This window comes from Acipenser ruthenus, chromosome 9 (genome assembly GCF_902713425.1).
Source record: "Acipenser ruthenus chromosome 9, fAciRut3.2 maternal haplotype, whole genome shotgun sequence".
Lineage (NCBI taxonomy): Eukaryota > Metazoa > Chordata > Actinopteri > Acipenseriformes > Acipenseridae > Acipenser > Acipenser ruthenus.
In genome coordinates this window covers 12,235,651-12,262,180 of record NC_081197.1, presented here as the reverse complement: position 1 = coordinate 12,262,180, position 26,530 = coordinate 12,235,651, and the positions used below count along the sequence as shown (strand labels likewise).

Genomic DNA, 26,530 nt, shown 5'->3' with positions numbered 1-26,530 from the left:
ACAAGGGTTTTCTTTGAGCTTGTAAAATGAAGGTGAATTGCTTTAATACAGTATCCTATTCTGCACACAGCAGATACCTTTCAAAAATGAAAGTTCCTTCCTCTCTTTAATAGTCTTACAGTTTGACATGCATTGTATAGAAGTTGAAGCTAAGCAAAACAATACATCTTTTTGAAGTGCTTAAAAATGAAGGCTTATCTTTTTAAAGATGTTTACATTTAAGGACAGCTCGTTGGTTCAAAATCCTTTATGCTTACTCTTATCTACTATATTTTTCATACAGTTCTTCATTATTAGGTATACTTATTTTAATCTTAGGAAAATGGTACTTTCTGGTGGTTGGGAATGTATTCATTTCCTGCTGTGGATAGTTAATCGGGCCCTATTGACAATTTAAATCCATACTTTAATATAAGTATTCCTGAAGGCTTCCGTTGTATATGAAGAGGTTTGTAGTTTGCTTTCGTGTTTCAAATCACTCACACCAAGTACAATAGGTCTTAAATACTGTAGATTTTTCTTCAAAGTCAGCAAATGTAATGCATTTTATGGATGTTATTATCCTACCATTAACCCATTTATTACCATTGTCTTCATTTGAGGACATTTTCAACTGGCCTCTACCTGTTATTTGAATGTTCTCTTTAACTATATTGTTATGATAACTTACTCTGAGCTGGATTTATGTATCAAATTACATAAATACAGCTGGTGCTCTGATTTTTTCATAGAAAAATGTATTTGGTATTTAATGGTTAAAGTAAGGAGAACAAATAGATAAAACACCAGCTCTACACTATCAACAAAATGGTAAATGTTTAATATATTAACTTTAAAAATCACTATGAATCCCCTACCCCTAGAAATGTAATGTATTCCTGCTAGGATTGAGTGCATGTTAAATGCTTTAGAAATAGGGCACATTGTTGCATACTGTATGTTTATCAAACCAATGTTAAAGGTAAATAGTAAACAGTAAATGTATTCATCTACAGAATTGAAGGAAACACCATGGATATCAAAATGTTTAATTTCAGACAGGAAAACAAGAACAAAAGTATTAGGGTGTGTCTGTGTGCTGTGTTAGACTTATCAAGTATCCTAGTTTGAACTTGCTTCTGTAATTCGTTGTTGAGGCCGTCTTTTAGTTTATGCTAACCAGCTTTTCAGATCCAGTGAACTATACTGTACAGAGGCGCCATTAACACTCTTATCTGCAACCTGAAGCACAGCATATTTTTAAGGTTATAAATTGGAGCCTTTTTTACATAGGTTATCGCTTCATCTACTGAAAAAGACTCCAGGAACATCCGAGGCTTCAGGATTATCTTCAGACAAACTGAAAACATCAACCACACTTCAATCTATACACAGTGGATGCTCCGACTTCCCCAACAGAAAAAAAGTTGTTATTCAGTCTACATGCTTATTGGATGCATGGCTTCTTCTGGTCTACCTTCAGCAGACTGCCCACCAGTTTCTCAAATCAATTTTACAGCAAAGAAAGTTCAAAACATTTATTGATAGCCAGTGATCTTAAAACAGCCACTGACAGCCAGAGGCCCAGCTGCAGAATATCTGGCTGAGTTCTGATAGATGGTTTATAACCATGCAATAGCCATAGACAGAATTACAGTTTTATAAAGGGGACAGTTTTTAGCCATCTATTCTACTTTGGGATGTAAAACCACGCATTAGCCATGGACGGATTTACGGTTTTTATAAAGGGCACAGTTTTCAGCCACCTATTATACTTTGGGATGTTTAAACATAATTCCGTCTATGGCTATTGCATGGTTATAAGCCATCTATAATGCTGTATTAATACTATATAACATACTTATTAAGCATATAGTATATATTTATAATACATTAATAAGCAGCACCTTCATATAAAGTGTTTAAAATACAAAGCAAAGCAACAGATTGCGATTCTCCATCCCCTTTTATGCTGTCACACATGACCCCTTGGTAAACGAGTGCAAACTAAGTCTCGCTTTCATCCAGACTTGCCGACTTCCCGACCCTGGGAAAGAACTGTCAGACCAGCCCATCGAAAGAACTCTGTTCTCGCTGCTTAGCGCCCTCACAGGTCGGGAGGGAGATTTACAACCAAGAATCATTGTATTTCTGTCACAATACATTACCAACCAAAACAGTGCAGTAATATAAAGTAAGAATAAAGGTTTAAAAATCACTTATTTACACAAAATGATAGATAGAAAATAATTATTATAATAGTAGCTGTAGTAACTTGCTGTATTTTATCAAGTAAAACAGAAAAGCTGTCAGCACAAATACAAAACGTCTGTCTCTAAAACGCACTTTGTCTGCATACTACATACACTCATAAGAGCATCTGTCAAGCAAATACAAAAAAAGAAAGGAAAAAAACAGACTATGATCCTGCTGCCTTCAAACCAAAACTAAAAGCTTATTACTGTGCGGAGAATACCTCGTTTCCAGCTAAATATGGCTGCTCGTTTTCACTGCATTTTCTCTGGTGCAGCTAAACAAAGATATTTTATTTATTTCTGTTCTATTAAATATAATATCTTTGAACTACGTCAAAGGTCAAATGGCATTCAAATATTGAAACTTGAGTCGTCATTGAAACAATCTTTAAAAATGTATCAATGTTCTGTAAACCTGTTGGCTGCAAAAAAACTTAACAAGGAGACAAAAATAAAATTTTTAAAACCACCTTGAGTGACAAATTCAGCGACATTTTCAAGTTTTGTAAACCTTTTAAAATGTTGACACACTATTGAAAAGGAACATGCAATTTTTATATTTTGCTGCCTTAATGTAAGTGATACCAAACATAAAATATTATTACTTTGGTCTAAAATGAGAACAGCAGATGGTAAAGGGACTACCAATACTCCAAGAGCGTGGAAGCAGATTATAAATATGACAATAAAAAAGGTCTTAAATACTGAACAGAGAGTGGCAGAAGTGGGAAGGAGGGTCACAAAACACATCCCACTGTTCTGTGCCATTTCCATCTCCACTTCTGGCAGCCTGTTATTTATCTTGTCACGTCATTGACTCCCAAGATGTTCCATAAAAAGAAGCAGAACGTTTTATTTTATGAGAAGGAGAGGGGGGAGTTTAATCATATGACTTGACATGTAATGAGCAGGGCTTGTAGTTATCAGCCCATGTTTCTAAACAGGGACCACTTGACATCATGTCTAATGACATTACAGAGAACTAGCCAAGGTTTTAATTCCACATTTTATTAGCACTGTATTATCATTGGTCCCCCTTTTCTTCTGTTGATGCTGTGTTTTATTTTTGCTTGCATACTAACCCTAACCCGAACCCTTAATAAACAATCAAACCTTAATCCGAGGTCATTGATGCCCAGTAGCTGACCGCATAAAGACAAACTATCTTTAAGACGTAAGGGAGCTAATGCTAACAATAGGTAAATAATATATTTTAGTTAGCACTTACAGGCAACTGCAGGTTGTCGATTTGCCTAGTATTAAACGGGGATATCTACACATTGTGTAGCATCTCTTATGTAGAGAGTTATATTTCAATCATCCCACTGGATATTGTAATCTGCTAGTGACATAAGATTAGGTTAAAGTTAAGGGGTTGATGCATAGATGCTCCTAGAATCGTGGTTGTTTCTGGAGCAGTGGTTCTATAAACACCATTCTTACAGACTATACTGAATAATGTAGGGTTTTATAGCAATATTAAACCAAACAGTGATAAAAAGAACCATTTTGGATCTAAGACCATTTATTTTGTTTGTATTTGACTATAAAAAAACCCAAACAACATGCCGATCTGATGACTGTCGAAATGGTTAAGTGTTTACATAAAGGTCTCAGAGTGAATCCTGAGCTTGACCCGCATTTTGCTTAGTCATCCGTCTCCGCCCAGTGCTCTGATGTGGGTTGGCATCTTGTCCAAAGGGAAGAAGGAGCTCTGCTTGGTTTAAAAAAAAAAAGAACCCATAAAAACACTAGTGGAGCTGGATTTAGCTGTCCTGGACTTTAGTGTTCATGCTTTGGAGGGTGCAGTTTGCAGAGTATGAAGAACATTAAATGTCAGCATGCATTTATTCCTGCAACAGTGGGGTTTGTTAAGTGTGTGGATAATCACTGAACAATACTGAGGCAGACACAGAGCATTGGGTGTTGACACGCCGCACAGGCGCGCAGATTTAATTAACACAAGTTGCTGCCACTAGGGTACCAGCAATGGTAACTCTACTGTCGCATTTAATAAAGAAAACAAAACAAAACGAACTAAAGCTAAAAATAAAAGTTTGCCCACAAATGGCGAGTGCTAGTATCACTAAAAGAAATGTCCCGCTCCAGGAACCTACTACTCTATGCAAACTTCCTCTAAACTAACCTACTTCAGGGTCCCTGGAGTCCCGGCCTTCTCACGGCGACTCCTGCCTCTTCACATGGCCTTGGCTGGGCAATGCCTTCACGAGCACTGTCTTGTAGTTCCGTAGTAGTTAATCCTGCGGAGCAGATGCTCTCGTGGGCTGTGGTCGTGTGCAGGGCTAGATGCTCCCAGGGTTAGTGCAGGCTCCATAGCTTGGTTTTAGGCAGTAATGCACAAGTGGCCCAGATATTGGGAAACAAAATGCTATATTTTTTTCAATATAGAATTCTGTTTCCATGGCAACATAGAATATAGAGCAATAACAAAGTTCAATGGGGTCGAGCACTATCGAGTGTTATTTAGTTGTTGATGAAATAAGCATGGCACTGCATTAACATTTGTGGAGTGTCCTCTTTATTTGTGAGCAACACAAATGTTGACCTTTTTAGAACTGTTGACTGGTATCCTGGTAATGTAATAACAGAAGCACATTTCCCTCCTGTACATTTTCATTGCTGTCCACAGAAAGATAGGCACTTGCAGATAAGGGGTGAAATGGAATTAACAGAATAAGTCATTATTTTTCTTTTTAGCTTGACTTTTACTACTCACCCCCATTTTTATTTATAATTCCTTTGTTACATTTTCTGCTCTTTTCTGTATAACTTGTGAGATTTTTATGTGTTTGGCCGGAACGAACATGCATGTTTTTGCTCAATACATAGGGGTCCTGTAAAAAAGAATGACAAAAATAATAAAATCATAGAAAAAACAAAACAAAAAACAAAAAACAACTGTTTTTGTTTTTTACAGTAGTTTGTCACATTTTTTTTTTACATTTCCATTGATATCAAACCACCTTAAATGCACACATCCCTGTTTGGTTGTGTTTTCTCTTCATGTACTAAGCCTGTACCCATCACCAAGACAACTCTTAATGCATTTTGAAAAGCATGTTGGATGTTGTTCAATACTACTGAGGTCATGTCAATCTCTAAAGAAGAGTATTTTGCAATCACGCAATGCAGCAAATAGCCAAAGAGCATCAATTATTAAATCTCCTAGATGCTGATTAGATTTGATCTTTTGCATCCCAGGCACCAACCAGCCTGCGAGCTAGATTTAATTATTTTGGTTGGCTGGACATCACATCAGCAGCTGCCATTCATTGTAATTTTTATTTTGCATGTTCTGCTGTGGCATGTGCAAGGAAAACAAATCTTAATACAATGATAAAATTCCTTCAAACAAATCATATTCTTTACAAATAAAAGTATGTGTGACTGTATGAATGTGGATTGCCCTACAATACTATTTAAAGGCTGTTGCCCTATTTAGAGCACTTCTGGGACCACTGTGATTTGAAGCTAAGGGTTAGGAGACAAAGATCAATCAGTCTGATAAATTAATCCAGTTTTTAATATTATAGTACCTTTAAAAATGGGGTGTTGAGGGTACTATGGGGAAAATCACAATTTAGTGATGGAAAAAGAGAAAAGCGTTTCAAGACTGAAATATTAATGCCTGAATAGGTTAACATCAGCCGGGACACCTTCCACCATGTTGTGGAATCTGAGCCATGCTGAGATCAGGGCAAACAGTAACCAAGCCTGATATTAGGTATACTGTAGGTCCTAATGAAGTGGCCAGGCAGTGTGTGTTGGTAATTTATTTGTTAATAAGGTTGTGTACATCTCCGAGGACAATTTTCAAGAATGACTCGCTGATGGATGTAAAGAACAGGAGCACTAACAGACTTATTGAAGGCAACTACAGTACATAGCACCGGTACAATTACTGTTCCAAGACTCATTGAGTCTTGGAACAGATATTGCAGCATGATGAAACTGATGCACAGCAACAAATGTCTAGCTAGACTGCATATTTTTTGTTCTTAAATGTTCCCTGAGCAGATGTCTGGCAACTTGCCAGCTGGAAAATAAAAATAAAAAGCAGAAATTCAGTATCATATGCAATATACGGATTCATTTGATTTTCTTCCGCGATAATAAATATTTCCCAAATGGAATAAGAAACGATCTTAACAACTCAGATGAAAATGCTTTACAAACAAATGCACAGATGTTGCTCATTATCTATGGAGTCTTTTGTATAGTAGTTATTAACTTTAGATGCTAATATTATAAAAGAACGTTTCATTTTTAACCTTGTCAGGAACAAGACCAAGCAATTTAGGGGTTTGGGGGTCCAGATAGTCAGGGTTTAAAACATCAACGGTCTGACTTAGGAACTGTTTTGTGAGGAAATTGGAAGCCCCCCCCCCCTCCACCCATCCACATTCTGGCTTCTAGTCAACCATGATATATCAGATCTGTACAGTGCCTTGTTTCCAGTGTCACGTAGGGCTGAGCTGCATGCTCTGAGCACAGCTTTGAATCATGTTTGATCAGTAAGCACAAACCATTTTTTCACACCTCCTCATTTTAATTTGGAAAACTGGGGGAGTCAAGGAACACTTTAATATAAAGGGTTAGCCTGGTTCAATTTGAAATGCAACATGAGGTGTGTAATAACTTATTTGATTGCATGCATTGTTGCATGACATTTTAATTAAAAAGGGGAGATTTTTTAATTCTCTCATTGTTACAGGCTTTTTTTTAAGGTTTTGCATGAATACAACAATGAATGTAAGCTTTCTATATATTGGCAGACGCAGCCACAATATTGATGATGATCTCACCCAAGTTGCGGATAACGTTGGCTGTGTGAAATACCAACTATTTACACCGCAGTGTGCTTGTCTGAGCGAATCTGGAACTTTAAACTTCCATAAATCAAGGTTTTAAACTTCTAGCAGCAAGCATACCCCATTTGAGATTGAAGTTTGCTTGTTGAAATTGTTCTCACAGTAAACAAGTCGAAAGGTTATTTCTGGTTGTTGTGAAAATTAAAAGAAATATTGCACATACAGCTTAAAAAAAGAGTCATAGGTAAAACTAATAAGCAGGCAAATATTTCAGGTGATGCCTTTAAAAAAAAAAAGGAGCAATGTTTAAACAAACATTTGCTTTTAATAACCCTGATATATTTTGAAACCATTAGCAGAAGAGGTTACTTGACTGGACAGAGCACTTACTTTCAGACTTCAGCTAGGCTCTATTTAATCCCAGTCATTGCCACTATAGATGGATGGATCTAAATACAGGCGCTGTTCAAATAAATAAAAGAATGTGACTTTGACCAAACAAACATCTCTAACAGTGCGTGGGTATCTCTTTACTGTATTTTTGTCTTTAAAAGTAAGTACAGGGTTGTTCCTATTTGTAATATATAAACAGTGGTGGTATTAAGATTTACCTCTGTATACAACAATTTAAGTGACCCCCAAATTATCAAAAACTTAGACAAACTATATTACTTGGCGCCATGACCAGGTGCTGCGATGTTTGGTCTTATTATTGCAAGACAAATGTAACATGACCAATAAGTTGCCACCAGTTCCATCAAGGCATTACACACAAAAGACAATATTCCTCCATCCAGGAGAGCAACCGCCAAGAAAAGGTGTTAAACTAAGCCTCGCCCAGGACAACTGGAAGCTGCTAGAGACTGGAAAATGCTGGCAGATGTTGGCCAACAGCTTATTTTTCCACTTGAGATTGCCACCACTAACCTTCGACCAGACATTGTCTTGGATCAGCACGCTTTGTTCATCTGGTAGAGTTAACAGTGCCATGGGAGGATGCTGTGGATGAGGCGTATGAGAGGAAGAAACTTCGGTACGCTCAACTAGCTCCTGAAGCGGAACAGTGAGGATGGAGAGTCCGGGTTTACCCAGTGGAGGTGGGTTGTCGAGGATTTGTGGCACACTCTACAACCCGGTTTCTCAGAGATGTCGGGTTCACGCTGGCTATTGTTTGTCCAGAGTTGCGTCGCACAGTGAAGAACTTATCTGAAGCAGCAGAAAGGAGCTGGCTGTGGTTGAGACGGAAAGATTCTGGCTGGGGATCTCAAGCACAATTGAAAGAAAGCAACGCTGATGTACGGGTAAGTAAGCTGGGCTGGGTTGAGTGGGGGGATGGAGGGGGGGTGAGACTGGGACACCAGAATCACTGTCGAGCCCTCTTGAGGTGCCATGGGCTAGTCAACGAAACACAAAGGACGGAAGGTGCCCACTTGAAGACCCCAGAGATGTACCCTACTTAGATCAATCTAGACGGTTGGCATGCTGATGCGCTGGGGAGACGGCACTGTGGTTGATCCCTGAAGCCAGCATCCATAGCCATTGTGTGTGCTGATGTGCTGGGGAGGCAAAATAAGCTGATCCCTGGAGCCAGCATTACACTTCAGCCATCAACACCAGGCAGAAAGATATCTCCATCATTAGTTGGAAAGAAACGCAAATGGATGGAGATGCAGGTGGATCACATTAGTTTACTATAAAGCTGCGTCTTAGTTGGTGCTTATCTTGGCGAGAGCCGAGTTCAGATCAACGTGAAGTTTTAACATCTACTCTCGTGTAATGGAAATCAAAGTTCTATAATCCTCTTCAGCGGGATACATAGAGACCTGGTAAATGACTATTACAGTAGACTCCCTCTTCCCAACCAGCTCTTTAAGACCAGATGACCATTAAGACCCCGCCACTCTTTCAATTTCCCATTACATTCAATGATGGCAGACATCCTCTAATTCTTTATTCAGGATTGCAACCTTATTATCCTCATTAAAATCAATACTTCCTCAAGGACTGGCCATTACCCATAAAACGTTATCCAATTATACATGTGCCTTTCATGGGTTGTTAGGATACAGCAAGTCAGAATGAAGGAGCGGATTGGATTGATTGAGGCAGCCTTTATGCATAGTTCTGATTAGGGCGTTTATAGAATGCATCACTGCATTCTGCAAGAGGAGTTAAGTCTTTGGGTTTCAATTTCATTCCCCTTAACCTTTTTATTTTTACACCTACATGCAATACAGAGTTATACATACTTGATGTACTTTATTATATATAAATGGTAGGATTTATTTTGAAAGCAGTTCAAATGACATCAGGTGATCCAAGTTGTGTATGGATAAGAATTGCAATAATGCAGGCTATTCCTGTGCTGTAAATGGGAAATAAGACATGGCTGTGACATATTTTCCATGGCCCCTCAATATCAGCCTCTGTCCATGTAAAACCTGGTCAACGTACTGCTGCACTGAAAATAAAGCTTTAATGTGTCAAAAGAACAAGATCATTGCATATGTCTGAGACACACTCTAAAGAGATAGAATGCCATTACAGTCGGTTGCTAACAGAACAGCCACTTGTGGCCTTCTTGTAGAGTGACACACTCATGTCAAACACCGCCATAGCCTCTTCTTGTCAAGAGGATATGTCTTCCTTGACTAAGCAATTCAATCCAAATTAAAGGTCACATTTCACTAGACTTTACAGATTTTTTTTTATATGGCAGATACTATCTATTAAAAAGCCTGGGCTTGTACAATGTCATTACTGAAATCATTTAGTGTCACTGAGACTCTCTGTCGTTCCACTAAATCACATCAATAAAAGTGGCTCATATCCCGTATTGCACACATGCAAGATTACAACATGCCATAAACTTTCATTCTCAAAGTTAAAATTATATTACACTGGACAGTTATTGATTTAAGACGCACTTTTGGGGAATTAATCCATACTTTTTTTTTTGACAGCCATTTATTGCGATTGTTTGGAGCTTTATTTTTTGGTAGGAACTGTAAATTGCATACAATTGAGGACAGAAAGCTGTTCTGACATCTCGTGGTGCTCCCCTCAGCCTGTATGGTCCAGACTGATAATGCTATGCTACATTCTCCATGTAATATAATTAGGGGAAACATGAATGTTTTAAATACAAGTGTGTTGTTATACAATATGTATCAGTGTTATTCATCAAAGAGGTGTATTTTAAAATCAGTTGTTTTTTTTCTAGTTATTCCTAAACTCTGTAAAAAAGTGAGCTGTAGCCTTAAAGTAAGAATAAAGTGCTGTCACATTGTCCCTTTATTCTCCAGTCTGAAACTAATGACCCCAAACTGGACTGATATGACTTGTTGTTTTTTTTTTCAGTGCTAACAGAAAAACCAAGCCTGAAGCAATTTTAAGGACAAACAATAGCCAGCGTGTCAAGAGTTACATGTCTAGCTGCATAACTGTTAACTCCCTTCTCACATTTCTCAATGAGCCATTGCATTTTCTCAGTAACCATTAACAGGTTGCCTTTTTTTGGTAGCATGGCTTCTATGGGTATATATTTAAAAACTAGTGGAAAAGGTTGTCGCTTATATGAGTGTTATTAATAGGCTAGCACAGTTAAACATGAGGTTCTAGCTGTGTTACACTGATTATGCTCCTTAATACAACATCAACAGCTTCATTAGGTTCCTATCATTACACCTTACACCAAAATGGAATGTCTTTCAGCAAAACCTATATAAGCTGGTTACCTAAATTCCCATATATAACATAGAAGTATTTCACTGCAGTTTCAACAGTTATTTGTTTAATAAGAATGGATCTGTAATACTTAGTAGTGTCAGGATGTGTTCCAGAGATGTAGTCTTGCATTGCTGTTGCTGACAGCTACATTGTCCCAGACTTGACTTCCACTGCATGGATAGCTAATGAACACCAGATACTGTACAGGGTATGTCAAGTCTTCTGGCACCTGCTGAATTTAGTTCACTTTTTCAAACTCTGAAGGTATTCATAACAGGGACAGGTTTTACAGTTCAGGTTTTCTTATCATAAGACTCACCTTTATAGTAGGCTACTACTATAAAAATAACTAGATATTGTCTAACACATGTACTCACTGCTGCACATCCCAGCAATTCATTTACAGCAGTGAAGGTGACTTATATATACCATCATTGAGAGAGTCCTTATTGTTGCAGCAGTGTGGAGTAGTGGTCAGGGCTCTGGACTCTTGACCGGAGGGTTGTGGGTTCAATCCCCAGTGGGGGACACTGCTGTTGTACCCTTGAGCAAGGTACTTTACCTAGATTGCTCCAGTAAAAACCCAACTGTATAAATGGGTAATTGTATGTAAAATAATGTGATATAATGTATAATATGATATCTTGTAACAATTGTAAGTCGCCCTGGATAAGGGCGTCTGCTAAGAAATAAATAATAATAATAATAATAATAATAATTGTTGAATGGAAAAAAAAAGATTTTGTACTGAAGAAAAAAAAATCCCTTTCAGTTTCAGATAGATATGCAAGTGCCAATGTGAACCAATGCTACTTTTTATACTTACAAGTTCTAGTTTAAAAGGTCTTCAGTCAACTGTTTGAGAGAAAATCAATCTGAGAACGGCACAACAGTAAAAATAAGCCCTGTTAAAACAGAAGGCTAGGGCAGTTTTTTGTCATATCCCGGCTAACTAACCATTCTGCCAGGACTCTACATCAAGTAGCTGGGATGATCTTTTTTTTCAGCCAGACTGGTAAATGCCAGTCCATTACTATAAAATACTCAATAGTAGAATATTTAGCAACAGTAAAAGACATTTCTTTGACAAACTTTGTGTTTCTCAATGTCTTCACAGGGGGTATATGAATATGACCTGCAACTCATTTCACCATTGAAGACATTAAAAAATACTTCTATTTGAAATGTTTGTAGAAGAAAGTCTTTAAGTATTGCGATATAAATCTATGCCCAACAAAACCACCCAGCTGCAAATATCACAAGAAGGCAAGACACTGTTAAAATACATCATAATCAAATGAACGTACGATTTGAAAAGGCTCAAATCTGATATCTTTATTCAGTAGTTAAGCTGTGCTATTAGATGTGAGGAAGCACTTACAACAGTAATTGGGTCGTAGCATAAATAATCTAAAGGGAACTGAAGCCTATATTATGTGTTCCATGGAGCATACATATGTTCCATCTACCACAGAAACTGAGACTACTTGTTTCCAAATGTCTTTTGTTAGAAGGCATTAATATACCACAAAAGGTGTCTATCCTAAACATCTTTAACATAACCATCTCACGATGGACCTGGCACTACACAACAATTCATATGTTATTATTATTTGTTTATTTATTTGTTTATTTAGCAGACGCCTTTATCCAAGGCGACTTAGAGAGACTAGGGTGTGTGAACTATGCATTAGCTGCAGAGTCACTTACAATTACATCTCACCCGAAAGAGCACAAGGAGGTTAAGTGACTTGCTCAAGGTGACACAATGAGTCAGTGGCTGAGGTGGGATTTGAATCGGGGACCTCCTGGTTCCAAACCCGTTTCTTTAACCACTGGACCACACAGCCTCCTATGTTCATACAATTTATATATTAAAAACCTGGGAAAACACAATTCATCATAAGAGTTTGTTCATAAAATCCTTGCAGTGAATCATATTCCTAACTGCAGGTCTAAATGACACTTCCTCGCTTTCTAAATCAGAACATTTCTATTCTCTCTATTCCTTTTTGCTAAGTAGTGTTCTGTGGGGTAGGATTGAAGGGTATTGTTATCTTAATAAGGCGTTTAAGATGTATTGCTCATTAGTATTGTGAACGTTCACCATTACGATTCACCTTTAGTTTACATAAGCCTTTTTAAAAACATATATACTAATCCATTTAAGTTATAGGAACACCAGGTATTTCTTTAATAATTTTTTCAAGTGCTTAATGTTATTTTCTCCTTATACAGTTATCCGTCGTGTATCAGCCCTAACCATTTATCTGCCATGATCAAGCTCTTCAGTGCGTGTGTGTGTGTATGAGTGAGACAGAACCAGAATCAGGGTTTGGATACCGATGAGTGAGTAAGCAAGTCGAAACCACTGACAGCCGGGCGAGTAGCCAGAGTTCATTTATTATTGAACAGAGAAGATTAGTTCAGAGATTGTAGATCCCACCAAAGTTTTCCTACACTGTGTTGTATGTGCTCCGTGCGCTACCATTGCTGGTAGTGTCACATGAGCTGTTCAGTCTGTTGATATGTAAATAAATCCTGTTCGCCTGCGGGGTGTATGAACTTCAACCTCCATCTCGATCTGTCTGTCACTCAGCAGCGAATGCATGCACCCACACGGCAGACGGCTACCCTGTCACAAGCATTAATACCCTGTATCTTTCTAAACAAGAGATTTTGGGGAGCTCCCAAATAAAAGCTGGATCTCAAAACAATAATTGTGTGAATATTGTAATTGTTACAGCCATGTATAATGGTATGTAAAACATGATTAATTTATCCAACCTTTTTACATATCTGCCCTTACTCTGTGGGGTAGGATTGAAGGGTATTGTTATCTTAATAAGGCGTTTAAGATGTATTGCTCATTAGTATTGTGAACGTTCACCATTACGATTCACCTTTAGTTTACATAAGCCTTTTTAAAAACATATATACTAATCCATTTAAGTTATAGGAACACCAGGTATTTCTTTAATAATTTTTTCAAGTGCTTAATGTTATTTTCTCCTTATACAGTTATCCGTCGTGTATCAGCCCTAACCATTTATCTGCCATGATCAAGCTCTTCAGTGCGTGTGTGTGTGTATGAGTGAGACAGAACCAGAATCAGGGTTTGGATACCGATGAGTGAGTAAGCAAGTCGAAACCACTGACAGCCGGGCGAGTAGCCAGAGTTCATTTATTATTGAACAGAGAAGATTAGTTCAGAGATTGTAGATCCCACCAAAGTTTTCCTACACTGTGTTGTATGTGCTCCGTGCGCTACCATTGCTGGTAGTGTCACATGAGCTGTTCAGTCTGTTGATATGTAAATAAATCCTGTTCGCCTGCGGGGTGTATGAACTTCAACCTCCGTCTCGATCTGTCTGTCACTCAGCAGCGAATGCACGCACCCACACGGCAGACGGCTACCCTGTCACAAGCATTAATACCCTGTATCTTTCTAAACAAGAGATTTTGGGGAGCTCCCAAATAAAAGCTGGATCTCAAAACAATAATTGTGTGAATATTGTAATTGTTACAGCCATGTATAATGGTATGTAAAACATGATTAATTTATCCAACCTTTTTACATATCTGCCCTTACTCTGGTCCCACCGCAGTCAAATACGCGACAGACTGCTGTACTAGCAGTTCTTATGGTTCTTTGATTTCATTTTTTTAAACAAAATGTTAAGTGGGGTTATCCCATTGCATTGCAAACACATTGGTAAAGCTAAGTAAGGATAAATAAACAAAAAAAAAGAAAACCTGAAAAATCCAAAACAAAGAATGTTATTGATGCTTTTAGTTTGTTAATGAAAATAGCGGGGTCGTGGATTAAGATCTGAAGCAGTGTTAATTTCTGGAATGCATGTTATAAATGATGAAGGTACATAACTAATTCATCATTTCATCTACAACAGGCCTCCACACATGGGAGCAAAAAGCAAAACAGTCTTTTGAAAATCACTTTTCGGGGCTGCTTAATGAATTCTTTTCATGAAAGGAAACCACAGTTAATCTATTATTCAAAAGAGAATGACAATGTGATATGTGAAGTGCAGTGACGTACTGCAAGTAGTTTGCACTGATAAAGAGGCTAAACTGTAAACTGATTGACGTAAAACTATTGCATTGCATATATTGTACTGTACAAAGCTATTGAAGTTCAATACACATCGCGAAATTACACTAGCTCAATGGCACCAGGTCAAGAGGGGGTAACAGTATCATGCAATAACACAGATGCAGTCCATGTATATATATATTAATCAGCATTATTTGTACCTTTTTTGAAGTGTGAATGTTGGGTGATTTGGCACTGTTTCTACAGCCAGTATTAATGAACTAAATGAATCAGTCTACTGAAGATGCGTTGCTCTTTATTGAATTTCAAATTGTGTCCGTATCCATGGTATAAGGATGTAACGGTAATTATAAAGTGATGTCACACACTGTATAACTTTACACGTATCTTCTGAAAAGGCAGATTTAAGAAAACAATGAATCCTAAAAGGTTCTTATCATTGGAGCTTTCCCACTTCTATATTATTCTTCTTGTTGCTGTATAAGCTGTTACAATGCTTTATCAAATGTTGTACTCTTTGTAATTACACATGTGGTTCCAGAGCATAGTTTGAACACCAGCTTAGCATAAGGGAGTAATATTTCCATCTGCTAGCCTGAAGTCATTTAATAAATGAATGCTGATTTTGAGTCTGCTTCCTCTATATATGTATTCAACTTGAAGATGTCCTCTGACGTCCTGGCGCTTCTTGCTTACTCTGAAAGCCCACCCAGTATTCATGATCTTCTTCAGTCATGGGAATGGCTGATGCCACAAGGTCGTCAAAACTCAGTGTAATGAACTGTGAAGGGGTGGGATTTAACAGACCCTACAGAAAGACAAAAACAATTGGAAACAAGGGTGTAACTAAGGGTGTTAAGGTTTAAATTTGTAAATGTCTAGCAAAAATGGTCCTAAATTACAGTATGTACTAAAAATGTGTCCCCTTGTACTGTTATTAATGGTAAATTGTAAGACCCAATTGTACAATAATACTGTACAACTTGACATCATTCAAAATTGCATTTTAAATTAAAAAAAGTATTCCATGCAAAGCATCTGTCCCACGTTAGCTGTGGAAGGTAGAAGGATTAACATACCCTTGTCAGCTCACCACCAGCCTGCTTCTTTTACTTATTATTCTACTTAGTAGAATACAGAATTAATAGAATTAAAATTTAAACAGAATTAAAATCTTACATCATCCAGCTTTTGGCTTGGTCCATCTGGTTTCCCCAAAGCAACAGCTACATGATGATGGCTATCCAGCATACACTCCTAGTAGGCAAGAAGAAATAACACTATTTACCATAAAACAAAGACGTTGCACATCATAATGAGACACAAAGCACAAACCCAGTGGTTGCAGACAGTTTTAACAGGTCATGTGGGTACGCAACTAGCAAGCCAAGAAACACACTGGGCTGCAATATTCTTACTGTACTGAAGGCTAATAAATCTGTTAGGATTTTGTAAGGATTTTCCTGCTTATAAAACACTTTTGAGAGGATAAACATTGTCCAAAAGACAGCCCATTATCTAGCAAGTGTAAATATATCTCAAGCTCCTTGCATCCCTGCCCTTGCTTCTTCAGCATTGCATTTTAATGAGGATCATTTTCTTTGAGATACTGCAGGTAAGAAGGCACTGAAGCACATATAGTACTACTCAGCATTGTAAGCAGGTAATTTGTCTTTTGAACAAATTTAATTTTCTTCATTTTTTAATTTTATTTATTTATTTTTTTCTTACAATTTTATGCAATTCCTTTGGTCAAACCTGTCCAATTACTGTCCATCAGGTTTTCTTTATTTTCTTACTTTATTTAATGTTTGTCTGGCATGTCTGATCACTCTTACAGGCCCCATTACCAAGGAAACCCTAAAGATGCATGTTAGAGGTTGTTTAGGCGTTTAAATACAACAAACCATCCAACAGATCTCTGCCCATAGACAACTCCAAACTACAATCTGACAGACTGCAAAATATACATGTAGGAATTATAACTAGGCCACCACTGAGTTCAGAGTAAGAACAGAACAAAGTGCTATGCATATAGTCTCCTTCTAACCATTAATACATTAGGAGGTTGGAGAATACAGTATGTGTTTTAGAAATGTAGAAACAATACATTTCAGGAACTAATTAAACAGCCCTGAAAGATATACCTCATTACAAGACCTTGATAACCCACACTCTTGTTTCTTTTTTTTTTTTTAAAGATATCTGCGGTTAAGAAAAATAGTGCAGTAAACAGACACCCTGGCAAATAATGATTTAAATTATATTAAGGTACTTGACAAATCTGGTGGTTCTTTAAATTGCGGCTATTGTAGCACCTGCAATTATGAAAAATCCAATTTGGTTAGATGGTTTATCAGTGTATTTGTAGTATTTATTTTGTAAAGGCAGATCTCTGTGCTGATCAGTTCACACTGCTATCCAATCCAAAACACATGCTGCTGAAGCGCTGTTATATAATTTACTCCTGTCTGCCCATGTGTCCTCCCATTATTCATTATCAACATTGTCAGCCAAAGGACCTCATAATGTTCAGAGAGAGACAACTGTAAATTACTTCCTACAGGGCCACATTTATATGCTACAGTGCACTGTGGTAATTCTGGATATATTCAGAAAGCCATTCTTGGATTTCAGAAAGAAAGAAAGGGACGACCTGCAAATTAACTTAGAGCTGGAGAGGTAGAGGATATACAGTAAACAGCAACCTAGGGTTGCATTAGTTAAGGTTTAAGAGGAGGAATACGGAAGCAACTATGTATACCTCAGATTTCATCCTGAGCCAACTACGTTATTTAGAACTAAAATACTGATAGAGCTGTCAAAAGACAGGGTTGTGTTTAGGCTGCCAGGAAGCTGGAGAACGAGTGTTGTTAGGTCAGTGACACATGCTTTGAACTGGTACAGAATAACCTTGAAGCTCAATTGTTGTGTCAATCACTGGAAAAAAACAGATATTTCATCAAAGTAGGAAATACATGTAGCTTATTGCTGATGTTTTGTTTTTAACAGCCCAACATCTGGCCAAAAACTGGAGTAGTGTCTTCCTAAATTAAAAGCCACAGTTTTGAAGCCAATAGTTACAGCTAGCTGTAAACAAACCAACCCCACCATTACACATCAAGTAACTCAACTAACTCTTTCTGAGCATGTAATTCTGGTGAATGTGGAGCCCCTCGTTTGTACTGCCTACAGTTTGTGCATCTCAATCCTGACCTGCCAGCTTTTTAGTCCTGGGGCTCCCTTAAAAGTAGTCTGCCAATTATGATGAATGTGAGATGGGTTTGTGATGTGGACTGATGTCCTACAGGGCCTCAGTTACGACCACCAAACTCAATTCACTTGTGACCGGAGGTGAAAAGCAAGAGTCTGCGAGTTAGCCAGCTGGGCCGCCTAGCCCACTAATAATGTATTTGTAAACTGCCAAGTGGTTTGTACGCATGTTTTACTTGAAATAAAGCACACTCTCTAATGAAACAAGATAACACAATTAGAAACTAAGGCAATCAACATCTGGGATTAAATTAGTTCTGAAAAATATATTTCATCTGACATAATGACACTTGTCCTTAGATTCACCCCACACTATTTCCGCCTCATAAGAATTAATGATGGCCAGTGTAGTCAACTGGATAAACCCTGGTCTTCTCCCAGGTAATTACTTATTCATGCGTTCCATTTTCTGCATGTGTGCAAATCAATGGTTTGAACAACATTAGGCTTATTTTGTTCTGCACAAATTCTGCAAGAACACATCAGAAAGAAGCAGCAGGTTTTAGAAGAGCTATATGCTATTGACGGCAAGGAGCAAACCTGCTGCATATTTCAATTAAAGCCTGTCTTCCACCACATCTACCCTGCTCCTTGCAACATGTATCACAGTCGCATTTGTCACAGTGAGCAGAAGGCTTATCTCTTGTCAACACTGAAGATTACGCTTTCCTCCATAGTAGAGTCAGTAGCGGCCAGTGAGTAAATATTATGCTATCTCCTCTCCTATAGCTGTTCTGTATACTATTCTTTTTAATTGATAAAGACATTTTTAAGGCAGTCAAATGCACTCCGAAGTGACTTTACCTGAAACCTTTGCTATGCAGTATAAAGGGTGTTTAAATCCCCTTCAGGCTGAATGGTCTCAGGAGTTTGTTTTGAAGCTGGGGATTTATGTAGCTCTTAAGCAGTCTTTCCGTGTACACAAACATAAGGTTAGTGTGTCACTGCACTTGGACTACTGTGTCCAATTCTGGTCACCACAACACCAAAGGGACAATGTGGCCCAGGAGAGAGTCCAGCGAAAAGCAACCAGACTAATCACAGGACCTAAAGGACTAAGATAAGAAGAAAGGATGAAAGAACTAAATCTATTTAGCCTGGAACAAAGAAGAATCAGGGGGGACATGATTAAAATCTTTCAAATCTTAAAAGGAGTTGACATAGTTAACCCAATCCATTACTTTAAGCGCAATACAGAAACCAGGACCAGAGGACACAGTTGGAAATGAAGTGGAGATAGACTTAGCACAGAGGGAAGGAGACACTTCTTGACACAGAGAGTGGTGAGTGCATGGAATGGGTTGCCTAGTAATGTTTTTGAGGCAGAAAAACTTGGATCCTTTAAGACCGAACTTGACAAAGTTCTGAGATCAAGCAGCTACTAGGAACCAGGCGAGCTCAGATGGGCTGAACAGCCTCCTCTTGTTCATTAACTTTCTTATGCTCTTATGTTATATGATTATGCATACTAGGATTTCAGAACCAAATCTTACCTCAAATGCCCATCCTTCTTCCTCTTCTCCATCCAGGCACATTTTAGTCTCTCTGTACATGTGGCCTACATGTATGTGTGATGGTGCCACATGGAACTCAGCTCTCTGTAGATTGAACCCAATGCCTGTTCCAATGGCTTTTATAAAGCATTCTTTCAATGCCTGTATGCAAAAAAAAATAAAAAAGGAAATAAGACTGGTTATTTCACTAGTTATTATTATTATTTATTATTATTTATTTCTTAGCAGACACCCTTGTCCAAGGCGACTTACAATTGTTACAAGATATCACATTATTTTTACATACAATTACCCATTTATACAGTTGGGTTTTTACTGGAACAATCTACCTTGCTCAAGGGTACAGCAGCAGTGTCCCCTACCAGGGATTGAACCCACGTCCCTCCGGTCAAGAGTCCAGAGCCCCAACCACTACTCCACACTGCTGCCCAGTTATACAATACAGAACTGAAATTAATTTGTAACTTGCATCAATTATTTATTTTATTGATGGAAAGCTTTAAGTTTTCCCCCACATTGAGAAAATGACATTTGCATCTACGCTGGAACCCTGTTCTCCATCACATGTGGTTTGTGTTTCATCCACAACAAAGGGAGGAATTCAGCCTACTCGAATTAGAAGTACTGTATGTTACACAGGCAGTCCTAGTCACTGGGGCAGGAAGAAGCCCACCTAAACGTATTAGCTACTGTACTTTCATGTATCATGTCATCAATGCTATAGGTTTCTTGTATAATATGTATTGAAAACTGTAGGTAACAATTAAAGTCATCAGTAATTGATAACCACACTTTCTTTTTTAAATGAGGAAAACTCTTTGCAGTTTCTGACGGGCTGGGATTGTAAAAGGAATTTCCAAGCTTGCTCTGATAAGGTATCATAAATACTTCTTGGAGGTGTTTGATACCTTGAGACATAATGCTTCCATATCTAGTCTTTAAGCCATTTACTGTACTTACTAGACCCTATAACAAGCTGAACAATGGAAGCAATGTACAGGAGACTGAACAAAATGCTTACATAAACAAAGAAATAAACTCAATTAAACAAAAGTGGCCTACCCTAGGCATGGGTTCTTGGATTCACAGCCTGTACAGGAGGACAAAAGTATGAATTCTCTCCCTCTGGAATTCCTCTGTGAACTTAAGAGTTGGCCTCCCCACTCTCCTTTTATTAATGGCCAGGCTAAATTGGAAACTATCCAATTTAACCTGGACACTGCCCCACGTGTCTTTGGCTGCTCTCTAATCCAGACAGGATTTTACCTAACTCCAGACACATTCTCGCACGGCTGGAGAGAAATGAAACCCCTCTAGCGGGACTTGCCAAAACTGATAAATGCAACCATATATAATAATTTCACAGGACCAGGCCCTAACTGTGCCACGTGACAGGAAATCACTCAACCAGTGACGCTGACAACTCAAGATGACATGAAAATAAGATTCAAATGAAAAAATAACAATTTATATGTATTTACAGTGTTACAGGTTTAATAATGTTTTGAATTTGTCATTTTTCTTAAGCAGTGCTAATAGTGGGCTGCAGTGCCTAATGCACCCGAAAAGGTGGGTCTTACGTTAACATGTTTGGGAACCCCTGATTTAGAGCATTTGCAAATGTGGTTGCTCAAATCTTTATATTTATTTCACACAATACAACAAAGATCATAATAGTAGAATTTGACAAACATATGTAGGACATAATATACATTTAACCATGTTATAAATAATGCTGTACCCTTATCAGAAAGCTGACGTGAACAAAGATGACTTTAACTTTGATATATAAATGAGCCGGATTACCCAGTGTCTGTAAAACATGTCCAGCTGAGTCCATTCGGTACCTGCAGATTTGATCACCTTCCACTCATGATCAGTAAACTGCCTCGCCATAATCCGTAAGAAGTCTGCTATGGTGCTGCTGCCTGTAACAACAAAGAGATTCCTTTAGGCCAGACTATGTCATATTGCACTTCTGATTGCACAAATTCACTTTACACCAACTTCCTTTAAATTCAAAATATTCTGGAGCCCCTACAGGTAAGAATCAATTTGTTTGGCTAAGAAAAAGCCCCCTAGTTCTCAGCTGGAGGAAGGTGGTGTTTATCCAGTAAGATGATTCATTCACTAATTTGCATCTGGTTGCTTAAAATATCTCCTTCTGCGATCATCAATGAATTCTTACTGGTTTGCTAACGAATTACATAATCAATGGAAATGCAATCCAAACACTTGCCTATGGATTTTTTATAAATAATCTGTGGCACACGTCAATTTTGTAGAAAGTGTTTTTTACAGGGAATACAGGGAGTGGGTCTAGCAGAGTAGTGGGGAAACTACATTATGACTGTGTGTGTTTTTTATATAATGAAATAAAGCCTTGTCCTTGGAAAGTTTACTCCGGTCCCATCATTTCAAAGAGTATGAACGATAAACTAAACTGCTTGCAAGTGTAGCTCAAAGATGAAAGTCCTGTTTAGCTTTAGATCTTAGAATCAGATTGGATCCAATATTAGGCAGTTATCACTGCTGTACATGACAAACACTGTAACAAATACTTAAGGTAAAAACTAGACGCTTTAAGAAACCATTTAGAGATTGCCTTTGAAATAACTTTCATGTCGATTATTTTATTCAACATATTAATTAAGATAAACTAAAAACCAGTCACAGACAATACAACAATTCACACAAACACTCTGGTCTGCAGACATGCAAGTCAACTGTTTTACTGACAAGGGTCTGGTTTCTGAAGCTGTGAGGTGAATTTGGAGAGAAAATATTACAAAATGAGATTATGAATTATGCTGCTAGGTTTTGTAGTCTGCTATCAAAGTTATGGCCATTGCTTATACATTAATCTCATTCCTCACTCAGGATAATCATGTTTTATACAGTACAGTGGTGAACCCACTAGCACAACCTAATGCAGACCAAGAGCATCACCTTGTGGTGGTTCAGTGAACTGCTCTTTAGTTTTCTTTTTAACTGTCTACAGCAGTGGTCTAAAACAACATCCCTTCTGAGCTAGCTGATTGGGCGGCAGAAAGAAAAAATATAGGAGTAGTAGAAACTGTGTGCAGTCTTGAAAATAATGTATTTGTACCAAACGCAGAAGCAACTTTGGTAAATTCTATGCAAATAAAAAAGGAAGCCCACTGTAAGCATTCTCTGAACGGCCAATAAGAGCTGTTGTTGCTGCAGACTGCACATGGCCAAATCTCCAATTTGCATTCTGTAAGACATGCTCTTATCACAAAATGAATACCACAAAAACTGTAAAATACATGGATTCGTTTCATGTTAATGCCTATTTCTAATTTGACTTCTTAAGGCCCCAGGATGATCTTATGAACTAGGGGGTTACAATATTAGAGTGATGTATCACTGATAAGTGTTTAAAAAGATCTTTCTTAATTAGAAGACTTATATTAATGAAAAGTTGTTCAAGGTTGCCAAAAAGATGTGACCTCATATCCCAGGAACTAAAGGTAATGGGGGCAAACAATAGCTATACAACACATACCTGTCAACTTTTGAGTAACTGAATTGCACAGGTGACATTTTGAGCCTGTGTTTATTTCACATTGAATGACCCAATGAGTCTACATTAATATATTATTTTACCTGGCTGGACAGTCTTCATAACATCAACCCCAACCTGTAGCAAAGGCTCAGCAGCCAGTACTGCATAGTCTCCTTGATGTGAAATATTAAAGGTGTACTGTTTTTGTGAACTGCAAGAAACTTCATTGGCAAGGAATGGCTTTCCTTTGGCAGTTCTCTGTAAACAGATTTCATTCCATGGAATCCCCATTTTTTCAGCAATTAGTTTCCTAATCAGCAGGCGCCCGGCCTAGGAGCGAGGACAGCATTAGGCACTTGTGTAAAAACATCATCATAGCCAAGAGAATAAATACAGTACAGATCACATCACTTAGCTGTTTATCAAGCCGATGCAAAGCATTATTAAACTGATTAAGTGTGCTTGAAGGGAGCAAGCCACTGGTCAGATCACATTTACTTATTGTTTAAAATGACTGCTACTTTGCTGTGCTTCAAATTCCCCTTGTCTGAAATGATTTAATGACACTGCGTTACACAATTAGCAACGGTCACAGGAGCTGAACCATATGGACATTTAGATTGAAACACAATGAGAAAATAAAGCAGCCACACATTTGCAGGCTAGTTTTTCACCGAAATGCTTTGTAATGGATTCACTGGTCTTACAACACCTGCGTGTCCAAAAGAACACTAACTACCATAGCTGATATACTTTTTGATGTGCTGTTACATGCAGACCTGCACAGCTGGAAGACACAACAGGTAGAACATGACTGACAAGGCTGCTGAATTCCACATTCGTTTACACGCTAACACAAAGCAGACCTTGTTGACAGTCAGGATTATTTACATTCTCCCCATTTGTTACACTGGTAACATAACATTTACATGAACGTTAAAGTTACACATGTACAAACGGCATGTATGGCAGATTACCTACTTCAAATATATATATTTTTGATGGGAGGTTAAATAATCTTGAGTTTTTAAAACATTTTAAAAGGGCAATTTTTAAAGGTACGTGGGTGTGGATTTAAAAGTATTAAGCATCCACCCCCAACTCGCAATGATTTTGTAGGACAATACAAGTTAAATGTATGTTCTAGTTATTCAACTGATCCCAATAATTTTCCTGTATGAAGAGCAGGATTGAGACATGTAACTGTAGCTGCAGCACTGCACTGGGGAATCCAAAAAATAATACTGCTACCCCCTGCTGTTGATGAACACCAAACATAAGAGCAAAAACTGGCAAGCTCCTTGTAGATATTACCATTGCTGATTTGGCATCCTTGGCAAAGACAAATTGGTCAATCCTGTCTTTCTCTTCCTTCTGCACACAGCGAGCAGCCAGCAGCCACTCGGAGCAACTAGGTGACCAGGATCCACATCGAAAAGCCCAGCGTACACTCTCCATTGCGAGTGCTTTCGACAGCTGAACCATGGGTTTTTATTTTAGACCAGTCACTATGTATCTAATGTACATTTCACAAACATGGAAGAAGTGCTTTGCGTGCTAAAACGTTGAATTCACAAATCACCGTTTCGATAACACAAACTTGTATTCGAGGCAAACAGGGTTATGCTGTACAGTATCTAAATCCAAATGAGCATCTTAAAATGAATTCCTGTATGAAGACTTTACTTATCTATAAAAACAACCAACAGTTGTCGCTTTAACTCAAATTACAATACAGCATTATAAAAGTCGTTTTAAAAAAATCACAGACAATACATTATTTTAATTTCACAAGTACACTTCTAACACACACAGTAGGAAATGTGAGTATTTTCTTCCTGCCACTGACAAAACGCACGGACTAAACGTAATGTTGTTGACTGGCAGCAAATTAGACCAATCGCAGCACAAAGGTCGCTAGAAATAGGCGTTTTCTTTGCACTATTTGGCGAATTAGCTTTTCGATTCTGGAGGAAACCTGAATTTGATTGATTCATTGGACTGGAGGCAGACGAAGAGAAGCCTGCGGGTGATCGTAGAGTGACTGGTATCCAGTTGAACGAATAGGAATGGAGGGTCTTTGTTTACCTGATGTAACCGGACGTCCCTCCGCTCTGCTTCATAACTGCTGAAGCCCCGGTGAGATTTCTTTCTAAATTCCGGTAAGTTATCATCCGTTTGGCTAAAATGTGGCTTGATGACCGGTCGCTCGCACCTTTTTTAAAATCAAGTTTGCATACATTTGGACGGGTACTGGTCTGGAAGCCGAAACTAAATCAGTTATTCGGCACATTCACGTTGTCAAATATTATGCTATATAATTAGGGTGCTAGACCACGTCAAAGATGTGCGTTTTTCATTCTCATTGGAAATACAGTTGTCAAACGACATTAAAGAAGCAAGATAGTGTGTGTGTGTGTGTGTGTGTGTGTGTGTGTGTGTGTGTGTTTATATATATATATATATATATATATATATATATATATATATATATATATATATATATATATATCATAGCTGTGTTTTATTCTGTAGTCATTTGAATTTACAGCATATCTTTTTGCACTGGACAAGTGTCAGACCTAGCTTTATGTGTTTATTAAGTACAGATGTGTCAGGTTAAGCATTTCTGTTTTTATTGCGTGATAATTAAAACAAGGTGTTTTACTATTTATTCAACATAGATAACAGATACAGCATAATACATTTTCAGTCTATTTAAATGACCCCTCTAATCAAAGCACTGAAATGAATTAGCCATACAATATAAGTCTTGAGGAATCCAACTCAGAATTTCACAGAACTTTGTGCAACTGTGACGTCTTGGATGTTCAGATTTGTGTGCATTATTGTTTCTATAAGCAGAAATAGTAATATATTAAAAGGTGGTGGTAAATCAGTTGGTTGTACAGGGACATTTTTTATCCTAAAACAAACAACCCCTATATATGATATCTTGCCCTGGCAGAAAAAAAAAATATATATATATATATATATATGATTAGCACAGCTCCATCACAGCCACATTTCTTTTGAATCCTTTCAAATCCAAAGCGGTGGTCTGTGCCACCAAAGCTGTTTTCTTTTGTTGTTGCAGATACCCTAGTTATCAGCCAGATATAAAAGTTTGCAAAACTAGATCCACTGAGTAAAGCAGGGCTCTAGTTTTGCATGTTGAATGGATCATCCCTTAATAAAGCTGTTTTCCAGTTGGCAAATGTGTGGCTGCTACACTAGAACCTGACAGTCCTCATGTACTGTAATGGAAACAACTTAAACCAGACTTTACAGGAGGTTGTGGTATCATTAAACTGTTTAATTCTATCCTCAGATATCTCCTGATT

The 26,530-nt window shown here is 37.9% G+C and overlaps 1 protein-coding gene across 1 annotated transcript; it reads right to left on the bottom strand.

Annotated features, from left to right (window-relative positions):
- Nucleotides 1–15,148: 15,148 nt before the first annotated feature.
- Nucleotides 15,149–25,046, bottom strand: LOC131738050 (L-aminoadipate-semialdehyde dehydrogenase-phosphopantetheinyl transferase-like). Its single transcript, XM_059031152.1, has 6 exons — nucleotides 24,501–25,046; nucleotides 23,288–23,516; nucleotides 21,464–21,585; nucleotides 19,637–19,798; nucleotides 16,050–16,127; nucleotides 15,149–15,678 (listed from the first exon to the last, which is right to left on the bottom strand). Exons 1-6 carry the CDS (start codon nucleotides 24,669–24,671, stop codon nucleotides 15,523–15,525), a joined length of 918 nt encoding a protein of 305 aa, XP_058887135.1. The 5' UTR covers nucleotides 24,672–25,046; the 3' UTR covers nucleotides 15,149–15,522.
- Nucleotides 25,047–26,530: the final 1,484 nt, after the last annotated feature.

Excerpts from the sequence above, each read along its gene's own strand:
- LOC131738050 (XM_059031152.1), bottom strand. The coding sequence starts at position 24,671 with ATGGTTCAGCTGTCGAAAGCACTCGCAATGGAGAGTGTACGCTGGGCT. Across the intron at positions 19,799-21,463 it reads ACATGTTTTACAGACACTGG|GCATTGAAAGAATGCTTTAT; the intron begins GTAATCCGGCTC and ends TTTTGCATACAG. Across the intron at positions 16,128-19,636 it reads AAGAAGGATGGGCATTTGAG|GAGTGTATGCTGGATAGCCA; the intron begins GTAAGATTTGGT and ends CTTGCCTACTAG.